Genomic DNA, 15,971 nt, shown 5'->3' with positions numbered 1-15,971 from the left:
TGGCTTATTCAAAAAGAGAATTTTCCTCAGTGGTCTCCTATGGAAGGAGAAGACAGGGCGTGGGAGACACCGAGTTCAGTGGCTACTTAGAACAGCCACGTGACCCTCACACAGTGGCCGCTGAAGGCTCCCCAGCTAGCGTCCAGCCATCTCACTTGAAGCTCTTTTGTCGAAGCTCCACAGGCCCCGGTCCCTGGGGAACTAGTGTCAGGACTGCTGTCTGGCCCTAAGCTCATGAACACCAAGGCATGGTCTGACGTTGCCCATCACTGAGCTGCTAGACACCAAGGCACTGGCAGGTGGAAAGGGTCAGGTCATATTCACTGCATTTGAATCCTTCTGCCCCGTGACCTTGACAACTTAGGTTTTACATGATCTCGGGTTTTTCTCATACCTTGGGTTTTTCTCAGCCGGCAGCGTGTTAAATAATGGCCAACACTATGCGCTTATAGATGGCTTGCTACTTGGTGTAGAGATAATCTTACTGAAACTGGCTGCTGGCTCCAGAAGGTCAGTGTGTCTGCTTCACCAGAAATGCCCACTCCTCTGAAAAAGATGGGAGGAATTTGGGCTGAGAGTCACCCAGAAGCATAGGACAGTGGGATGAATGCTCGGTGACAGTGACCACCCCCACCCCCGCCCCAGTCAGTCAACCTAAGTGACAAACACATCTTTTTTAGCAACATGGTGGTTACCAAAGAGGCCACGCAAGGTAATGGCCTATTTTGGGATTATTGCTCCTTTAAAGAATATGTCCCATCTCAGTTACCAAAAATCAATCAAGGGCCAAAGTTTGAGCTGTTTTTCTGTTTTCTTACTTAAATTGTTCTGGTGGTGAAAGTGATAAACTGCAAACAGGAAACACAGAAGAATATACTTGCATGAGTCAATGAACTGCAATTATTTTAACACGCCAGTGACAGCATGTGCTGTTCCAGTATCTTAACCTACTCATAAATTTCATTTTAATGCCAAAAATATCACTTATTCTGGAATGCACAAACTGTGCTGTAGTAATTATGTGCCACCTTTTCAAAGACTAAATACAAAAATAGCAAGCAAGCTCATGGTTATGCTCCGGTTCAAAATGAGTTCTCATTAGCTTCACTAAAGAAAATGGCTTGTTCTCTTCTTACCTACGATGTAATGTATTTTTCACACTCTAAGTTAATGAAACACAAAAGTCTTTTTATGAGTAAGACACTAAGATTTACTTAATATAGTACCTCAATAGAGAAGAACATTGATTAGTTTCAGACAGCAGTAAGCCAAATTATGACTCATTTAGTTTTACCAAAGAGAGTAAGACTTTCTAATTTTAAAGGATCGGGTTTTAATTAGGTGAATGGCTTTTCAATATAGTCCCAGAGGTCAAGAAGATAGAAGAGACTAATGACTTTTTAATCTGCAGACTTTGGATTGTAATAAAGCATCGCTTCATGACTTTTCTGAACATGGCCCTGTGTGAGAGGAACACTGACCTCTCCTGCACAGGTCTAGTGTTTGCAAGGTGAGCCTTAGAGATGCTGATCTGTTCCTTGAAACATTTGGTCTAAACTCCAGGTACCTCCCACCAAGTGAATGGCATCCAGATGGTCATGATTAAGCAGAACAATTAGCTAACATGACCACAGATGGAGAGTCATTCAGGACACTGGTGCTAGTGCCCAGTGTAACCGGCTGGGTGTGGACAGCGTCTTCCCTCAGGAAGCTCACAGTCTAGCAGGAAGGACAGCTAGGTAAGAAATTAATCTCAGTGAAGTGGAATCCATTTCATATAATAAATGCATTTAGGAAAGGAAGAAAGAACAAAGTAATGATACAGTAGATGTACTTTCCATAGAAATAAGCTCAAACTGATAAGGATAATATCACCTAATTGCTTCAAACTCTCTATGCATGTAGTTTATCAGGGCTAAAAAGTAAAGGCATGCAAGTATATAAGAGATTAAATTCGTTCCAGAGCAAACATCAACTGCTATTAACAAACAACTATTGTAACCAATGCCTCTTATTCTGACTTCACAGAAAACTTGACCTTTCTGTTACAGTTCTCTCATTGCCCGAAAGGTCACAATTTGGCATATCTCACTGGTCATGTGCTATTTACAGAGACAGATTCATTTTAAACTATACAGGTAAGGTTTACGATCAACCTCTAAGATTTCCTTCTAGAGTAACACTTGGGTCCCCTTGGAGTATCAGGTCTACCAGATGCCCATCTCCCTAAAAACATCAGGCAGCACTATGTATGTCCAGCTACTTCTTTCATATTTCTTTCTGTGTTTGATAACAGCTAACTCCAAAGGACATTTCTATTCTATAATCTGTAAAAAGTCCCCTTGCAGAACCCCCAAAGCAAAACTCCTCAGAACAGAGAAGCACTTGCTTGTAGGTCTTGGGGAGTAGGCAACTAGGTCTCAGAAACACTGGTAGGAGAACAGGAAAAGATCTCAGGATATAATGACTCTCAAGGGTCAAGTGTGGGTTAGAAAGTAGATGAATCCCTCAGCACAGGCCCAGCAAGAATCGCTCTGCTGTGCATAGGAGAAGAAATGAAGTTTGTCATCCCTCAAATTAAATCTTGCCTTCAACATAAGGCAAATAAAAAGTATGGAATATAAAGTCATTACTCCATCCCTCCAGTGAGTGATGCGCCTGACAACTGCGGATGGGTTCATATTCTATCATTCACTAATCCATTCATACTTTCAATAGATATTTACCGAGTGCCAGGCTCTCAGAATACAGCTGTTGACAAGACAAGAACCCTGTCCTTGTGGAGCTTACATTTTCACAGGGGTGACAGACAGTAAACAATTAATGAAAGATGTAATATAACAATTTCAAGTAGTGATAGTATGAAGAAAAATAAGGGAGGGTGAGGGAAGAGAGGATAAGTAGCAGATGAAGTTTTTAATGCGGCCACGGAAAACTCTGACGAAGGGGCGACGGAGCAGAGTCGGCAACGCTATGGAGGGGTGAGCCAGGTGAGTATCTGAGGGGAATCTGCAAAAATTGAGGGTGGTGCCTGGTAACTCTCCCTGTTCACAAAAGTAATAAAACCTCATGATTTTATAATTACCTTTTGTTGGAAGATATTTTCCTCAGGGTACAGGAGGCATAGAAGCAAGCTGAATTTTCAAAATGAGTTGGTTAAATAAGGGAGAAATAGATAAATGTCTCCCAGATAGTCTCGTTTGGGAGTCATCCTCACATATTTCAGATGCATAAAGAGATATCTGCTGTGTGAATAATAATTCTATCCAAAAAGTTGAGGGGGAAGAGGGTTCCAAAGGGCCTGAGATAGCAGCAAGTTTGGTGTATTTGAGGACCAGCAAGGAGAAAAGAGGGTCTGTAGGAGGGTGAGAGGAAGTATGGTTGGAAAAGAGGTGGACAGAATACAGGGGCCAAATCAGGTCACACCCTGGGGGCTACAGCAAGAACTCTGACTTGGTCCAAAGTATGATGAGACGCCCCTGGAAGATGTAAGCAGAGGAGTGATGTCCTTTGGTTTTCTTTTTTTTTTTTTTTTAAGTGTGTTCTATCTGCTATACGGGGAACAGATTGCAGGGGCAGGAATGGGAGCTGGACAGCGGCTGGAGGTGATAGCAGCAGTCCAGGCAGAGATGATGATGGCCGGGACTCAGTGGGTGCTAATAAAGCTGGTAAGATGTAGTCCGATTCTGAATATGTTTCTTCTGACAATGATGAGAGTGAACATATATTCGATGCTCAGAGCTGCCCCTTTGCTGCGTCGTGTAGTGTAAGAGCTCATGACAGCTGTGATAGGGACCCGTGAGACTCATTTCACAGGTGGAGGCTTAGGTGAATCACATGGTTCCCGAGCTCCCGGGCCCTCTCTGCCCAGCACGAGCCCAGTTTTTGCAGCTCCTATACCACTGTGCTCACGTTCTGGAATGGTGGAATCTCACTCTTACCAACTCAGTGACGTCAAACTTCTATCTTGAGCCCCACGTTGCTTTCTGTTTCCCTGACAATCGACCCAAAGGACAATTGGGTACCACAATCACCTTTTTCACCACCACCCTTTACTGCCCCCCAAACTGGGTAATGCCAACCTTGATGAGCAAAATGGGGTCCTCCCTACTTGGGAAAAATACCATGGTACTGCTACCTCTTCTGCGAGAGGCCTACGATCAAAATAACGAGCATTTAGCCTCTCAGTGAAAATTTCAGCCAGCAAATTCAATGTAATTAAAATGTCCAGGCATTTCTGACTCATTATTGTGCTCTTTGCCGGGTTTACAGAATGTGTACTTTCCTCCACTGGCTGTGTTTGCCATTTGTTTGTCTTCGTGCTGGTCTCCAAAATTGGGCGATTATTAGTGAGTCAGTAATTCATGTCCTGAGGTAATACTTAACTGCACCTACTATCAGTTTTCATCGTTACAATGAACACATTTTAAACGTCTTTCTTTTCATGGAGGATTTTGATATCGTCAAAGGAAAAAGTACTCTTTCTTAAATAACTGAAGAACCACGGGATAGAAGAACCAGAGGAAGACTCTGGATTCACCCAGCGTGGTGGCCGTCAATCCCGGCAGCACCTCAGAATCATCTGGAGGGTGCCCTCCCACCACCAGACAAATCAGAATCTCTGCAGGTGGGACCTGGGAGTCTGTAATTTTTAAACTCCCCAGATGATGCTCACGTGCGACCAGGATGGAGAAGCACTGATCTAAACCAAGTTCCCCTCCAGGAGCCTCCTGCTTGTCATGTTGAAATGAAAGAAAACCAAATGAAAGAGACCAGAGAGGGGAAGTGACTTGCCAACGGTAAAGCCAATTTGAGGCAGAACCGCAACTGAAACCCAAGTTTCCTAATTCCCTGTTCAATTTGCACTGAACATCCCCAAGACACAGAAGAATCGAGGGGAACAGTGGGGGTTTCACCAACTGCAATCCTGATGATTCTATCATTGAGGCTTTTTTCCTCTTTTGATTCTCCACCTTCTGTGCCAAAGCTGTGCCAGGACCCTGCAACCGCACTGTCAGCTGACAGATACTCTTTCTCCTTCAAAGGACAGCCATACTAGGGAGTGAGCGTATAACTGAAGACATCACTAAATGGGCTTGAAAAACAAGACAAAACAAAACAAAACGACCCTGCTCTATAGCTACACATGAATAGCTTTTGACTTACTAGTGCCATATTCAGGATCTTGATCTAAGAAAGTAATCACGGAGATGCACCGATTTTTAGGCCCATACAGACATTTACAGCAGCGCTGTTTATATGTAGGGGGAAAGTAGAAACATCACAGAAACGTTGAGGAAGTTTCAACATGCGCCATTAAATTTTAAAAAGCTACGAAAACCTATGCAATATATTCCCAGTTTGGTAAAAGTAAATATGTAACCACAGAATGAGAAAAACACTAGAGTTTAGTGGGTGAGTGGTTGAGTTATTGAGGTTGTCTTCCTCCCGTTTTAAATGTCCCATACTTTCAAAATTTTCTATAAGGCATATGTCTTTCATTTTAAAATATATGCTCACATATACACATATGTATTAAAGTTACGGGACAATAAACATATGCACAGAATTGTATTTGGTTACAAAATTTTTGGATACCCTGTAACTTCTGCTTGTTACTGGTATGTCTTTTTTCTCCTGAGTTGAAGGGCATGAACAAGGCTCCCACTTCATGTCATATTCTACACAATGACTCAATTATTTTAACAGGAGACTCAAATTAGAATCTCCCTGACCTCATTTATATAAGTCAAAAGCTAAGAAAAAAATGTTAGTGTCATGAAATATTTTTTTCATGAAATTAGAGACTAACATGTTAACGTAGTCCATCTTTCCAGTCTTATTTAACAGATCTTAAGATTTACTGAGCGCTTTCCATTTCCACCAAGGACCATTCTAGTCTTTGGGAACTTTACCATGAACAAAAACTGTCTGAAAGCCTTGCTTCTTGTAGCCCTTACATTCTGGTCGGAGGACACATGCTAAGCGTAAGTAAAATGAAGCAGGGAGAGGGGCAGGGTGTGCTGGGGATGGGAAGGGGGAGGTATGCTGCTATCCAAATAGAGTAACTAGGAGTGCCTTAGTGATGCGGTCACGGAGAAGTGACCTTAGAGAGGCACAGTCCTTCGTATCTGGGAGAAAGAACATTCCAGGCCCCTTGGTAAATAAAGGAGAAAACACCTTGATAAGTAAAGGGGAAAACATCTTTTCTCTTCCGCTATTCTTTGGGTCATTTGGAACTACATGCAGGTGTAGTCAGTTCATGGTTACAGAATGGCCAGGTGAACGTCTTCTGTAGAAAATCGGGACCAGGGAAAATAAATACTTATGGGTAAAAAAAGGCATTTGTATAGGTTCACTGACAATACCTCTGAAAAACCTCATGTGTTTGCCTTTTCAATAGTGCTTACATGGACTGTGTGTGTAAAAAACCATTTATGATGGAGAGATAAGAGGCTGCACTGGTTAATAAGAAAGAAAACGTTTCCTGGATCTTACCTAATATATGAGCTCTTTATATATCTTTGCCTGGAAAGAACATGAATAAGCCATACATTTAGTGCAAAAATACTTTCTTTTTTCAAATCTATAGCATGAAATATATGTCCATACACTGAATATGGAAAAGCCTGACAATCTGATACACGAGCTTTAATTTTATGACAAATGATGCTTATTTCTACCGAAACAGATTTTCTAAATACTGCTATTTCATGGAATAGATGAGATTTTTTAAAAAACATGATACTTGTAGAAACCAATTTATAACCAATGCTTTTGAAGCAGTAAAAGAAAATTTTCCTCTCATCTAGAAAAATAAAAGAACTAGATCTAATACTAGTCATTAATATTTTTACTTCAATCTATAAAGCACACTTATCCCACCACAAGTTAAACTGCCAAGTGATGAACCCCTCAAAGTTTAAAATAAAAGATGATAGTATACCTATAGACAAGGTTTCAATTTAATAGAACCACCGTAATTGCAGCTTCGTAGAAGAACAATAACACAGCACAAGGCAGCCTTATTTCTCTGGATTTTATATCACCACAAAATCCTCCAGATCTGAGATAAAATGAAAGTCAAATCCTATTCAGGTTAACTCAAATTTAGCACCTCTCAATTCACGTGATGAAATACACAGAATTTCAGCATCACTTCAGTCACTCAGTAATAAGTGAAGGTCCTCCTTTGAGTATATACAAAATGAAGTATCTCTTCTGGGGATAAACTGAAGACTTTCAGGGGCTATCAAAGTATTAAGTTCTTTATATACCAAGTTTCATGTCCAAAAATGCAACAATAAAGGTCAAGGTCTTCCTTTTAAAAAGTTGAGACTGGTTTCTAAACAAATTAATATTGCATCGGAAACATAATCAGTCCTTTCTCAAAAACTAAAAGAATAAGTTATAGAGTCCTGGGTTCTTTTAGAATCTTTCCTGATTTCATGGTCATAAAATTCCTTCCTTTATGAGAAGCCAAGGGATTTTTAAGAACAGAGGCATCAGGAGAGATGAGGATGAGATTCTTACTAAAGATTAGAAGATAAAGGTAGGATTCCTTCCAAATCCCCAGATACATATTTCTATGAGCTGAAATGAGTAAACAAACCATACAGTATCTTGGTTTTTTTTGTTTTTTTTTTTGGCTGCGTTAGATCTTCATTGCTGCGTGCAGGCTTTCTCTAGTTGCAGCGAGCGGGGGCTACTCTGTTGCGGTGCGCGGGCTTCTCATTGCGGTGGCTTCTATTGTTGCGGCGCACGGGCTCTAGGCATGCAGGCTCAGTAGTTGTGGCTCATGGGCTTCGTTGCTCTGCAGCATGTGGGATCCTCCCGGGCCAGGGCTTGAACCCGTGTCCCCTGCATTGTCAGGCGGATTCTTAACCACTGTGCCACCAGGGAAGTACCCAGACCATACTGACTTACATTGTCCATAATGTTATTTAACACTGATGTTGAATTATGGCTTTTAATGACAAGAGCCTGGAGTTCTTGGCTATTAGATATCTGCCTGCCGGTAGAGAGCCAGGTGAGGAGGTACAGTTTAGCACCAAATAAATAAACAAATACTAAGTGAGGCGGGTGATATTGCTTTGGCCTGGGAGATTAAGACCAAGCATAAATAAGTTTTCTATATGTATCTTAAGAGGGAAACGGAATGGAAACCAAGGCTGTTGCTAAGAAATGTTTCTTAAATATCTAAACGATAGAGAATCACAAGCTCTCAGGCTTGGGGAGACCCTTCTGTCATCACCCATCAGAACTCTGGGCATAAATCCTGTGATCAGTTTCCACCTGAATGCAAGAGAAAGCTTCACCTCCCAAGAAAACCTCTTCCATCTCTCAACAGTTCTAACTTTATGAGTTTTTCTCCCTTTACTAAAGCAAGTCTGCTTTCTATAACTTCTCCTCACTAACCCTAGTTTGACTCCATAAAGCTGAGGTTCCAAATACATAAGCCTCAGGGTTGAGGCCAGGGGCACATAGGAGCAGAGCTGGCCGAGAGCCAGGCCATAAGTAGTGATGGGGCTTTGGGCCAGGTAATGGGCACACTGTTCACCTAAACCGCCAGCCACTGCTCTGCAGGGACATGGGCCCCTGTCATCAGATTTTCTCATCAGAAGCCAGAAATTTGTATTTCAGTAAAAATATCCTGGGTTTTGAATATATAAGGAATAAACTGTGGAGTTCAGGCAGCTCTTAGAGCTCAACTAATTCACACCTTTCATTTTATAAGTAAGAAACTGAGGTCCAGAATAGAAAGTGATGGACCGAAGCCAAATGGTTAATCAGAGGTCAGTCTGGAGGAGAGCAGCCCCAAACACAAGGTCCCATCTCTCCTGTCGCAAAAATGCAGTCTGCAAGGCTTGTTTTTTCAGCTTAAACATGGTTTGTCTTAAAGAAGAAAGGAGATTAAGAGAGAAAAGCGAGCTACCTCTTCCAGTTATGAAGGAAGAAAAAGGCCCTTCAACCAAAGTGCATTTGGGTGATAGATGTGCTAAAGTATTCGGAAATGGGCATCAGCTTTAGATCACTTCCTGTCTCCATTATGAAGTCATTACTGTCACAGCTAGTCTGTATAGTATCCTCTCAAGTTGAGAAAGTATACGGGGCAGCAGCTACAAGCAGAGACTCAGGAGACACTGCTCAGGTTTGCAAGCCTGGCTCCATCACTTACTACCGGCATGACCAAGTCACTTCCCCTGTCTAAGCCTCAGTTTCCTGGACAGCGCCAACCACAGTACCTACCGCTCAGTGTTATCGTGAGAATTAAATGACCTAATACACAAAGTGCATACAACACGCCTGACGCAGAGTAGGCACCACACAGGCAGAGGGCTACCTTCTGCTGAAGAGAGGTGAACATATTACTTAAAGGAAAATGTAAAACAAAACTGCACAAAAATACTCTAGAAAATATGAGTCCTGAAAAAAAAAATTCTAGCAGCTAGTTCCTTTACAGAGGTTAAGGCAAAGGTGGACTTCATCCGTTAAAGTCAATGTAGCGTGAACTCACGAATTAAAATCTTAGCACCCACTTACACAGGAAAGAGCCTCAGTACATCTACGTGTTCTCCTCAAACCTTGGAGAAGGTCCTAGAATACATGAGATATACTCCATCTTGGGTTCCTCCTCGCCAAAGGCTGAGCTTATTTTCTGAATAGTTACTGCAACCATCTCCTCCCTCGCTCCATCTCTAAGTTACTATTAGGAATCCAGTCTCTCAAAAGTTCTTCCTAGATGTTTAGTTTCCTCCTTTCCCTTTAACTATGTACTAGTGAAAGATGAGAAGATAGCACACCACACTCTTCAAAAAAGGAAAAAAAAATATGCATCATTTCTTCAACATCACAACTCAGACACTTAACCACCTCCAAACACTTACTGATCTACCATGTTTATCATATAAATATATGTAATCCATATATAGATACATCTCCTATTGCTCTGATGAGATTTCAGTTTAACCCAAGAGAACGCACAAATGCCACAGGAGAATCCTCAAATATTCACCAGCCATCAGAGGGAGCTGGGACACCCTGTCTCGAATCACAAAAACCACAAAGAGAAACTGGCACGATGGCTCTGGTGTCTAAAGCAGGAGAGGGTCAATACAGAGCTCTTTCCTAAGGCTGCCAGAGCCTCGGTGACCCCCGGGGTCTGGTGATCCATGCAGGAGCTCCTGTGTGTCACTGTATACAATGCCTATGAGAATTAGCATGTATTGACGGCTAGGTGCCAGCTACGGACGCAAGCACTGTACGTGTGTGAACTCATTTAATTCTCATACCAAACATCTCACAAATGAGGAAACTGAGGTCCTGAGAGGCTAACCTGCTCAAAGATCCACAGTGAGGAAGTAGCAGAAGCAGGACACAAACTCAACGGGCTGGCGAGAGGCTAAACGGCTAACTTACCACTTCCCAAAACTGCCTCTAGAAATGGCTGCTATCACTTCCCTCACGGTTCACAGGCATCTGACCAGCTCCAAGGAGATGGTTTAGATCTGGCTACTTTTTTTTTTTGTGGTACGCGGGCCTCTCACTGTTGTGGCCTCTCCCGTTGCGGAGCACAGGCTCCGGACGCGCAGGCTCAGCGGCCATGGCTCACGGGCCCAGCCGCTCCGCGGCATGTGGGATCCTCCCGGACCGGTGCACGAACCCATGTCCCCTGCATCGGCAGGCGGACTCTCAACCACTGCGCCACCAGAGAAGCCCGGGTCTGGCTGCTTTTACCTGTACCTGGAAGTGTACTTCTGGGGCTCTCAGGTGGAGGCTGGATTTCTACATAGCTTTTGACTCAAGCCCTCCGGTTGCTCTTTCACAAAGCCAACCTGGGAAGAAGTTCTCTAAAGCACGAAAGATGCAGTTCCTCACATCCTTTTAGAGGGGACATATAAAGTCTCTGGTCCATGGGCTTTATTTTTCCTTCATAATTGGAAGAGACAGATCTCTTTTCTCTATTAATCTCCTTTCTTCTTTAAGACAAAACGTGTTTGAGCTGAAAAAACAACGGCGAGCAAGGGAAAAAGGAGAAAAAGGAAAAGCAGAGGAAGAATTAATATTATGTTAAAAAGTAACTGTTAGTCCTCGGAAACGCAAACAAAAACGGCAATGAAGACACCACCTCACAACCACTGGGAAGGCCAAAATCAAAGATAGAGAACAACAAGTGTTGATGAGGATGTAGAGAAATGTTCCACCTACTCAATGTTCCTCCTACACTGCTGGTGGAACTGTGAAATGGTGTGTTTCTTTGGAAATCAATCATGCAGTTCCTCAAAAGGTTAAGCCATACAGTTGCCGTATGACCCAGACTTTTCAGAAATTTCACACCTGGCTGTGTTCCCAAAAGAAATGTCCACACACAGACTTGTACATGAATGTTCACAGAAGCATTATGCATAATAACCAAAAAGTGGAAAGAACCTAAGTGTCCATTAATTGATGAATTTTGAAAATGTGGTATAAACATAGAAGGAAATATTATTGGGTAACAAAAAGGAATGTAGTACTGAGACATGCTACAGCACTGACAGACCTTGAAAACATTACGCTGGTGAAAGAGGCCAGTCACAGAAGAACACATATTACTTGACTCCATCCATATGAAATGTCCAGAATAGGCAAACAGAGACAGAAAGGAGATTAGTGGTTAACTAGGGCTGGTATATTGGAGAGTAATGAAGAGTAACTATTAAGGGCCACAGGGCTTCTTACTGGAATCAGTGGTGAGGGTCCTCAACTCTGTTGGCAGAGGAAAAGCCATTAAACTGTGTACTTTAAATGAGTGAACTGTATGCTATGTGAACTCTCTCTCAATGGGCTCATATTTTTAGAGAGATTTAAAAGAAATGGTTACAAACTAAAGCTACTAGTCTATCCCAGTATAATCTGTGTCTTTGTGAATGAGAAACCATAATTGCAGAAGTGTCAGAAACCCAAAATCATAAGCGGGAAAGGAAAAATCAGAAAGAAAGGCTCTATGGAAAGGGGAAGGGGAAATGATTTCTATTTAACTGAATTTCAAGATAGTGGGTGTGTTGGGGTCACATCACCTCAAATGCATAGATATTACACAGTGGGGTGCATAACACTAAATTCAGACTTTCTCCTCACCCAAAAGCTATCAGTGCTGAAAATAAAGGATCTAGAGGAGAGGTGAGATTTTTTAAAAATGCAAAGGCTGATGTTCACTTTTTGGAGACTGAAGTAAAAAGTTCACAAGTGTAAGGATCCTCTGTTATATTGCATCCCATGTTCACAGAATAAGAATATTTGATTAGCATCTAAAATGTACACCATTTCCTAAGATAAATTTGAGTCACAATTCTAAATTCAACTAGAAAAAGTAAAGCCTTCACATTCTAGAGCTAAGTGTAACATACTGACAGCCAGACCAGCGCGGGCACTGGTTCACATTCAGGTAGAAAGAGTTAAAAGTTCGCCAAGCCACCCTGTCATGGATCTCCTTATAATGAGACTTTAGCAGAAATCAATGCAATCTATGACTAAAGTGAATCCAGTCTCCTAAAGTGGCAATACACCAAATGATAATATGGAAGCCTCACGGCTATTAGCAGATACGTTAACACATTTTTGCAAACAGAACAGTTAGTAGAGAATTTCCTTGACATTTTTTTAGCCTAACTTTCAAATTATCACCAAGCCCTTTATTTATTCTCACTACATCTTAATCAAGCATCATTTGTGTGGCAAATCAGCTTATGGCTTCCTTTAAAAACAGGCGAACCATTAACTGACCCAATGTGTTGGCAGTTCTTTTTAGACAGGAATAAATGATGCCTCTTAACTTTGTGCTCCAAGCTGCAGAGTTTGATTTCACGCATATGCAAAAAGAAACATTTAAAGGATCCTGCAAAGTCAGCTAACAATCTTCTGCGAGTTTAAAGAACAACAATAACAAAAACCCTCCTTCACACTCCCCCCACGGAGGTTTATATATTAAATATGCTTTTAAAGATACCTTACATGACTTAAAACGCTCTTTCCATAGTCCTCCAAATCCTTGACTGTCATAAAGTTTCAATAGTGCTCTTATGACTCAAGGTCAGAGTACAGTCTTTTCACTTACAAAACTGTTGAGCTCAAGAAAGTATACCAAATGTTCCTCAGTGCTCTATCCTAACTTTTCCAAGAAGTTAACTGTCCCTTCCTCCTTTTCATGAATTAGTACACTGCATTATCTTTGGCCCCTGTGTTAGAAGCACTGACCTTTCCCCACTCCACCTGTTTGCATTAGGGTTAACAAGTTCCTTGTCTGAAACAGCTGGTGTTGACTACCAAAGGCAAACCCACTGTACATTTCCCTAATAGGTGACATGAGCTCTGGGAATGAAAACTTGTCCCCAGAGAATGCACCACCCCCCAGGCCAAAGCCTGGTACTCCATTTCAGTAGCATTAACTGTTTATTTTCTTTAAAAGCCAGATTTTGGTAATGTTTTGATTCGGTGACTCCAGTCAGAAAATGCATCTGTCACTTCCACTCCCTCCTTCTCCTTCCGGATGCCACAGCCTCAAACCCAGCAACCCCTCTGGGGAAGGAGGGCAAGGTTCTCCGGACGCACAGAAACAACAAGTAACCCTGGACTCAAGGAGGCAAGGCTGCTAAAACGAGCTGCTTTTGCTGACAAGCCTGGGGAGGACTTTGTTGTTCCTACCACGGAAGCACTGTTATGTCAGGCATACAGGGAAAGAGCGAGTTTTAGGACAGTCATGGACTTCTCATCCCAGCACCCTGCAATCACTACGAAAAGCTTATTCTTTCTACCCTGAAATCTTCTCGCCATAAAGAAAACCTTCATCATATTTAACCTCCCAAGCGGGCAAAGGATAATGCAACACTGTAAAAGCAGGCATATCTTTACGGCCACCATGCTCTTGGTGGCTTTTTGAGGATTGTTACTCTTTACCATCGTGCCCGCCTGTCAGCTCCTCCGGATGACAGCTTGGTAGAGCACAGGATTTTCGGTATTATTTATGACTCGCGTCAACCCAGCGGGCGGCGCGGGGCGGGGTCGGAGGAGCGGTACTCAATCTCCCACGAAGAGCTGAAACCCGACTTGAGCAAGTCGGCAGTGACGAGCGCCAGCACCAGTAACCCTACCCGCCTCCTGATACACAAACGCCGGCCTCAGGAGTATACCTGATGCACACACCCAAGTGAAGAGCTGAGTTATCAGATCTCCCGGTTCCAAACAGGTGCGGGGCCGCTCACTGGCCGAGAACAACATCCGAACCCTACCCCCCACACCCCACCTACCAGATCCTCCTCGGAAAAGTTAGCCCCCCTCGGCCAACCTTCGTCCGAGTGGCGCGATGCTAATTGGAATGCATTCTCTGGTGCCCCCAATGCTGTTAGTCCTCTCTTCTTTGTAAACCCCACGAAGTGACGCAGAGCAAAACTTAGTAGGTCCGAGGAACAGAGACGCGTCTTTCGCAAAGCACGGACTTCGCAGGAAGGCGCTAGGAGGCAGGCGCTGGATCCTTCTCGGCGCCTCCATCCTCCTCTGGCTCCCCTCCCCCGCCCCGCGCCCGCCGGGGCCGCTTACCTGCGTGGGACATGGTGATGGTCTCGTTGTTGTTGGAGCCCACGTTGAAGATGACCACGGCGGAGGCGTTCTGCAGGAACGCGTTCCGGATCTTATCCCTGTACGTGCAGTTGCCCTTGGGGATGAGGGCTATCCAGTTCTTGCCGTGCGCCGGGGAGGCGAACTTGGTGTTGGGGTCGCAGGCCAGGCGGTCGTGGGCCGAGCTGGCCATGACCACCTCCCCGCGGGCGTCCTGCTTGGGCGAGTGCTCCCCGTAGCGCCCGCACTCGGTCTTCTCGGTGTGCAGCTCGGCGGTGGTGCCGCCGCCGCCGCCGCCCGCCGCCCCGGCCCCGGGGTCCGGCGCGGGCTCGGCGTAGGTGATGTTCACGAAGGCGGTGTACCATTCTTCCTTCTCGGCCACGGTGAAGTCCAGGCAGAGCAGATGCACGAAACAAAAGGAAAGCAGCCATGTTGAGAGAGCCAGGCTGCGGCACGCTTGGATGAGAGACATTGCCATCTTTATCCGCCGGGGCCCCCTCCCCGCCCCCGGCGCGCTCCCCCCGCGCCGTCCCTCCTCCCCAGCCCCGGCCAACGCCGGGCCGGCCGCTTGTCCTTCTTCTCCTCCTCCTGCTCTTGCTCACTCCCGGGCCCGAGGGGCCGCGGCCGGGACGCGCAGCCGCCGCGGGGACCGGCTTCCGAGCGAGCGGGTGGCGCCGGCCCCTTCCCTTTTCAGCCGAAGCACGGCGGTTGCATCTCGCTTCGCGGGCGCCGGCGGGCCGCGGGCGTAGGGAGCGCTCCGGGCTTGCGGCGGAGTCCGGCTGCCGAGCGTCCTGCTCCTTCGCCCGGCTTCTCCTTCTCTCATAGGGGTGGCAGGGGGCCCGGGAGCGTGCGGGGTGGCGGCCCGGCGCCCTGCAGCCCCGGCGGGGCCGGGCGCGGCTGCTCCGAGCCCGGGGTGTCGGCGAGGAGTCCCGGCTGCCGTCGCCGAGCGCTGGGGCGTGCGGGTCCGGCTGGAGGCGCGGCGGCCGCCCCTGCTGTGCGCCGGATCCCTCAGGCGGCGCCCGGCACACACTTGCCACGGGAGGGGCCGGCTCGGGGGTAGCGAGAGCAAGCCGGCAGAGAAGAGTACGCGGTCCGTGTGTGTGTGTGTGTGTCTGTCTGTATATGTTTGTGTGTGTGTCTAATGTGTGCGTGCAAGGAGGAGCTTAATGTGATGTCAAAGATTCTAGGCTTCTCTTGCCACGCTCCCTCGGTCTCTCTATGGGCAGCAGCGACCCCTGCCGGGTCTCAAATTCAACCTAATCTGCGACTTGGTCCAGGTGGAGGCAAAAGGGGAAGCGACCCCTTGACCTATGAAGAGAGGAACAACTTCCTGCGTCTCAAATGTAGAGAAATGTGTGTATCTCTCATAAACAACTTTC

The 15,971-nt window shown here is 45.1% G+C and overlaps 1 protein-coding gene across 3 annotated transcripts in view; it reads right to left on the bottom strand.

The window, feature by feature from the left end:
• The window catches only part of RNF150 (ring finger protein 150), a 287,957-nt gene extending 272,232 nt beyond the window's left edge, over positions 1–15,725 (bottom strand). For 2 of the 3 annotated variants that reach the window (XR_010943159.1, XM_067736806.1), the window contains exon 1: positions 14,575–15,725. Coding sequence is in view for 2 of the 3 variants with exons in the window: in XM_067736806.1 (XP_067592907.1) it covers positions 14,575–15,070 (496 nt within the window). In the remaining variant the exon portion in view is untranslated. The remainder of the gene's footprint in view (positions 1–14,574) is intronic. The other variant, XM_067736807.1, reaches the window with a different exon arrangement.
• Between the last annotated feature and the right edge of the window lie 246 nt (positions 15,726–15,971).

Source organism: Pseudorca crassidens, chromosome 4 (assembly GCF_039906515.1).
Source record: "Pseudorca crassidens isolate mPseCra1 chromosome 4, mPseCra1.hap1, whole genome shotgun sequence".
NCBI classification, from domain to species: domain Eukaryota; kingdom Metazoa; phylum Chordata; class Mammalia; order Artiodactyla; family Delphinidae; genus Pseudorca; species Pseudorca crassidens.
The sequence above is the reverse complement of the archived record's forward strand: the minus strand, read 5'-3'. Positions and strand labels throughout refer to the sequence as shown.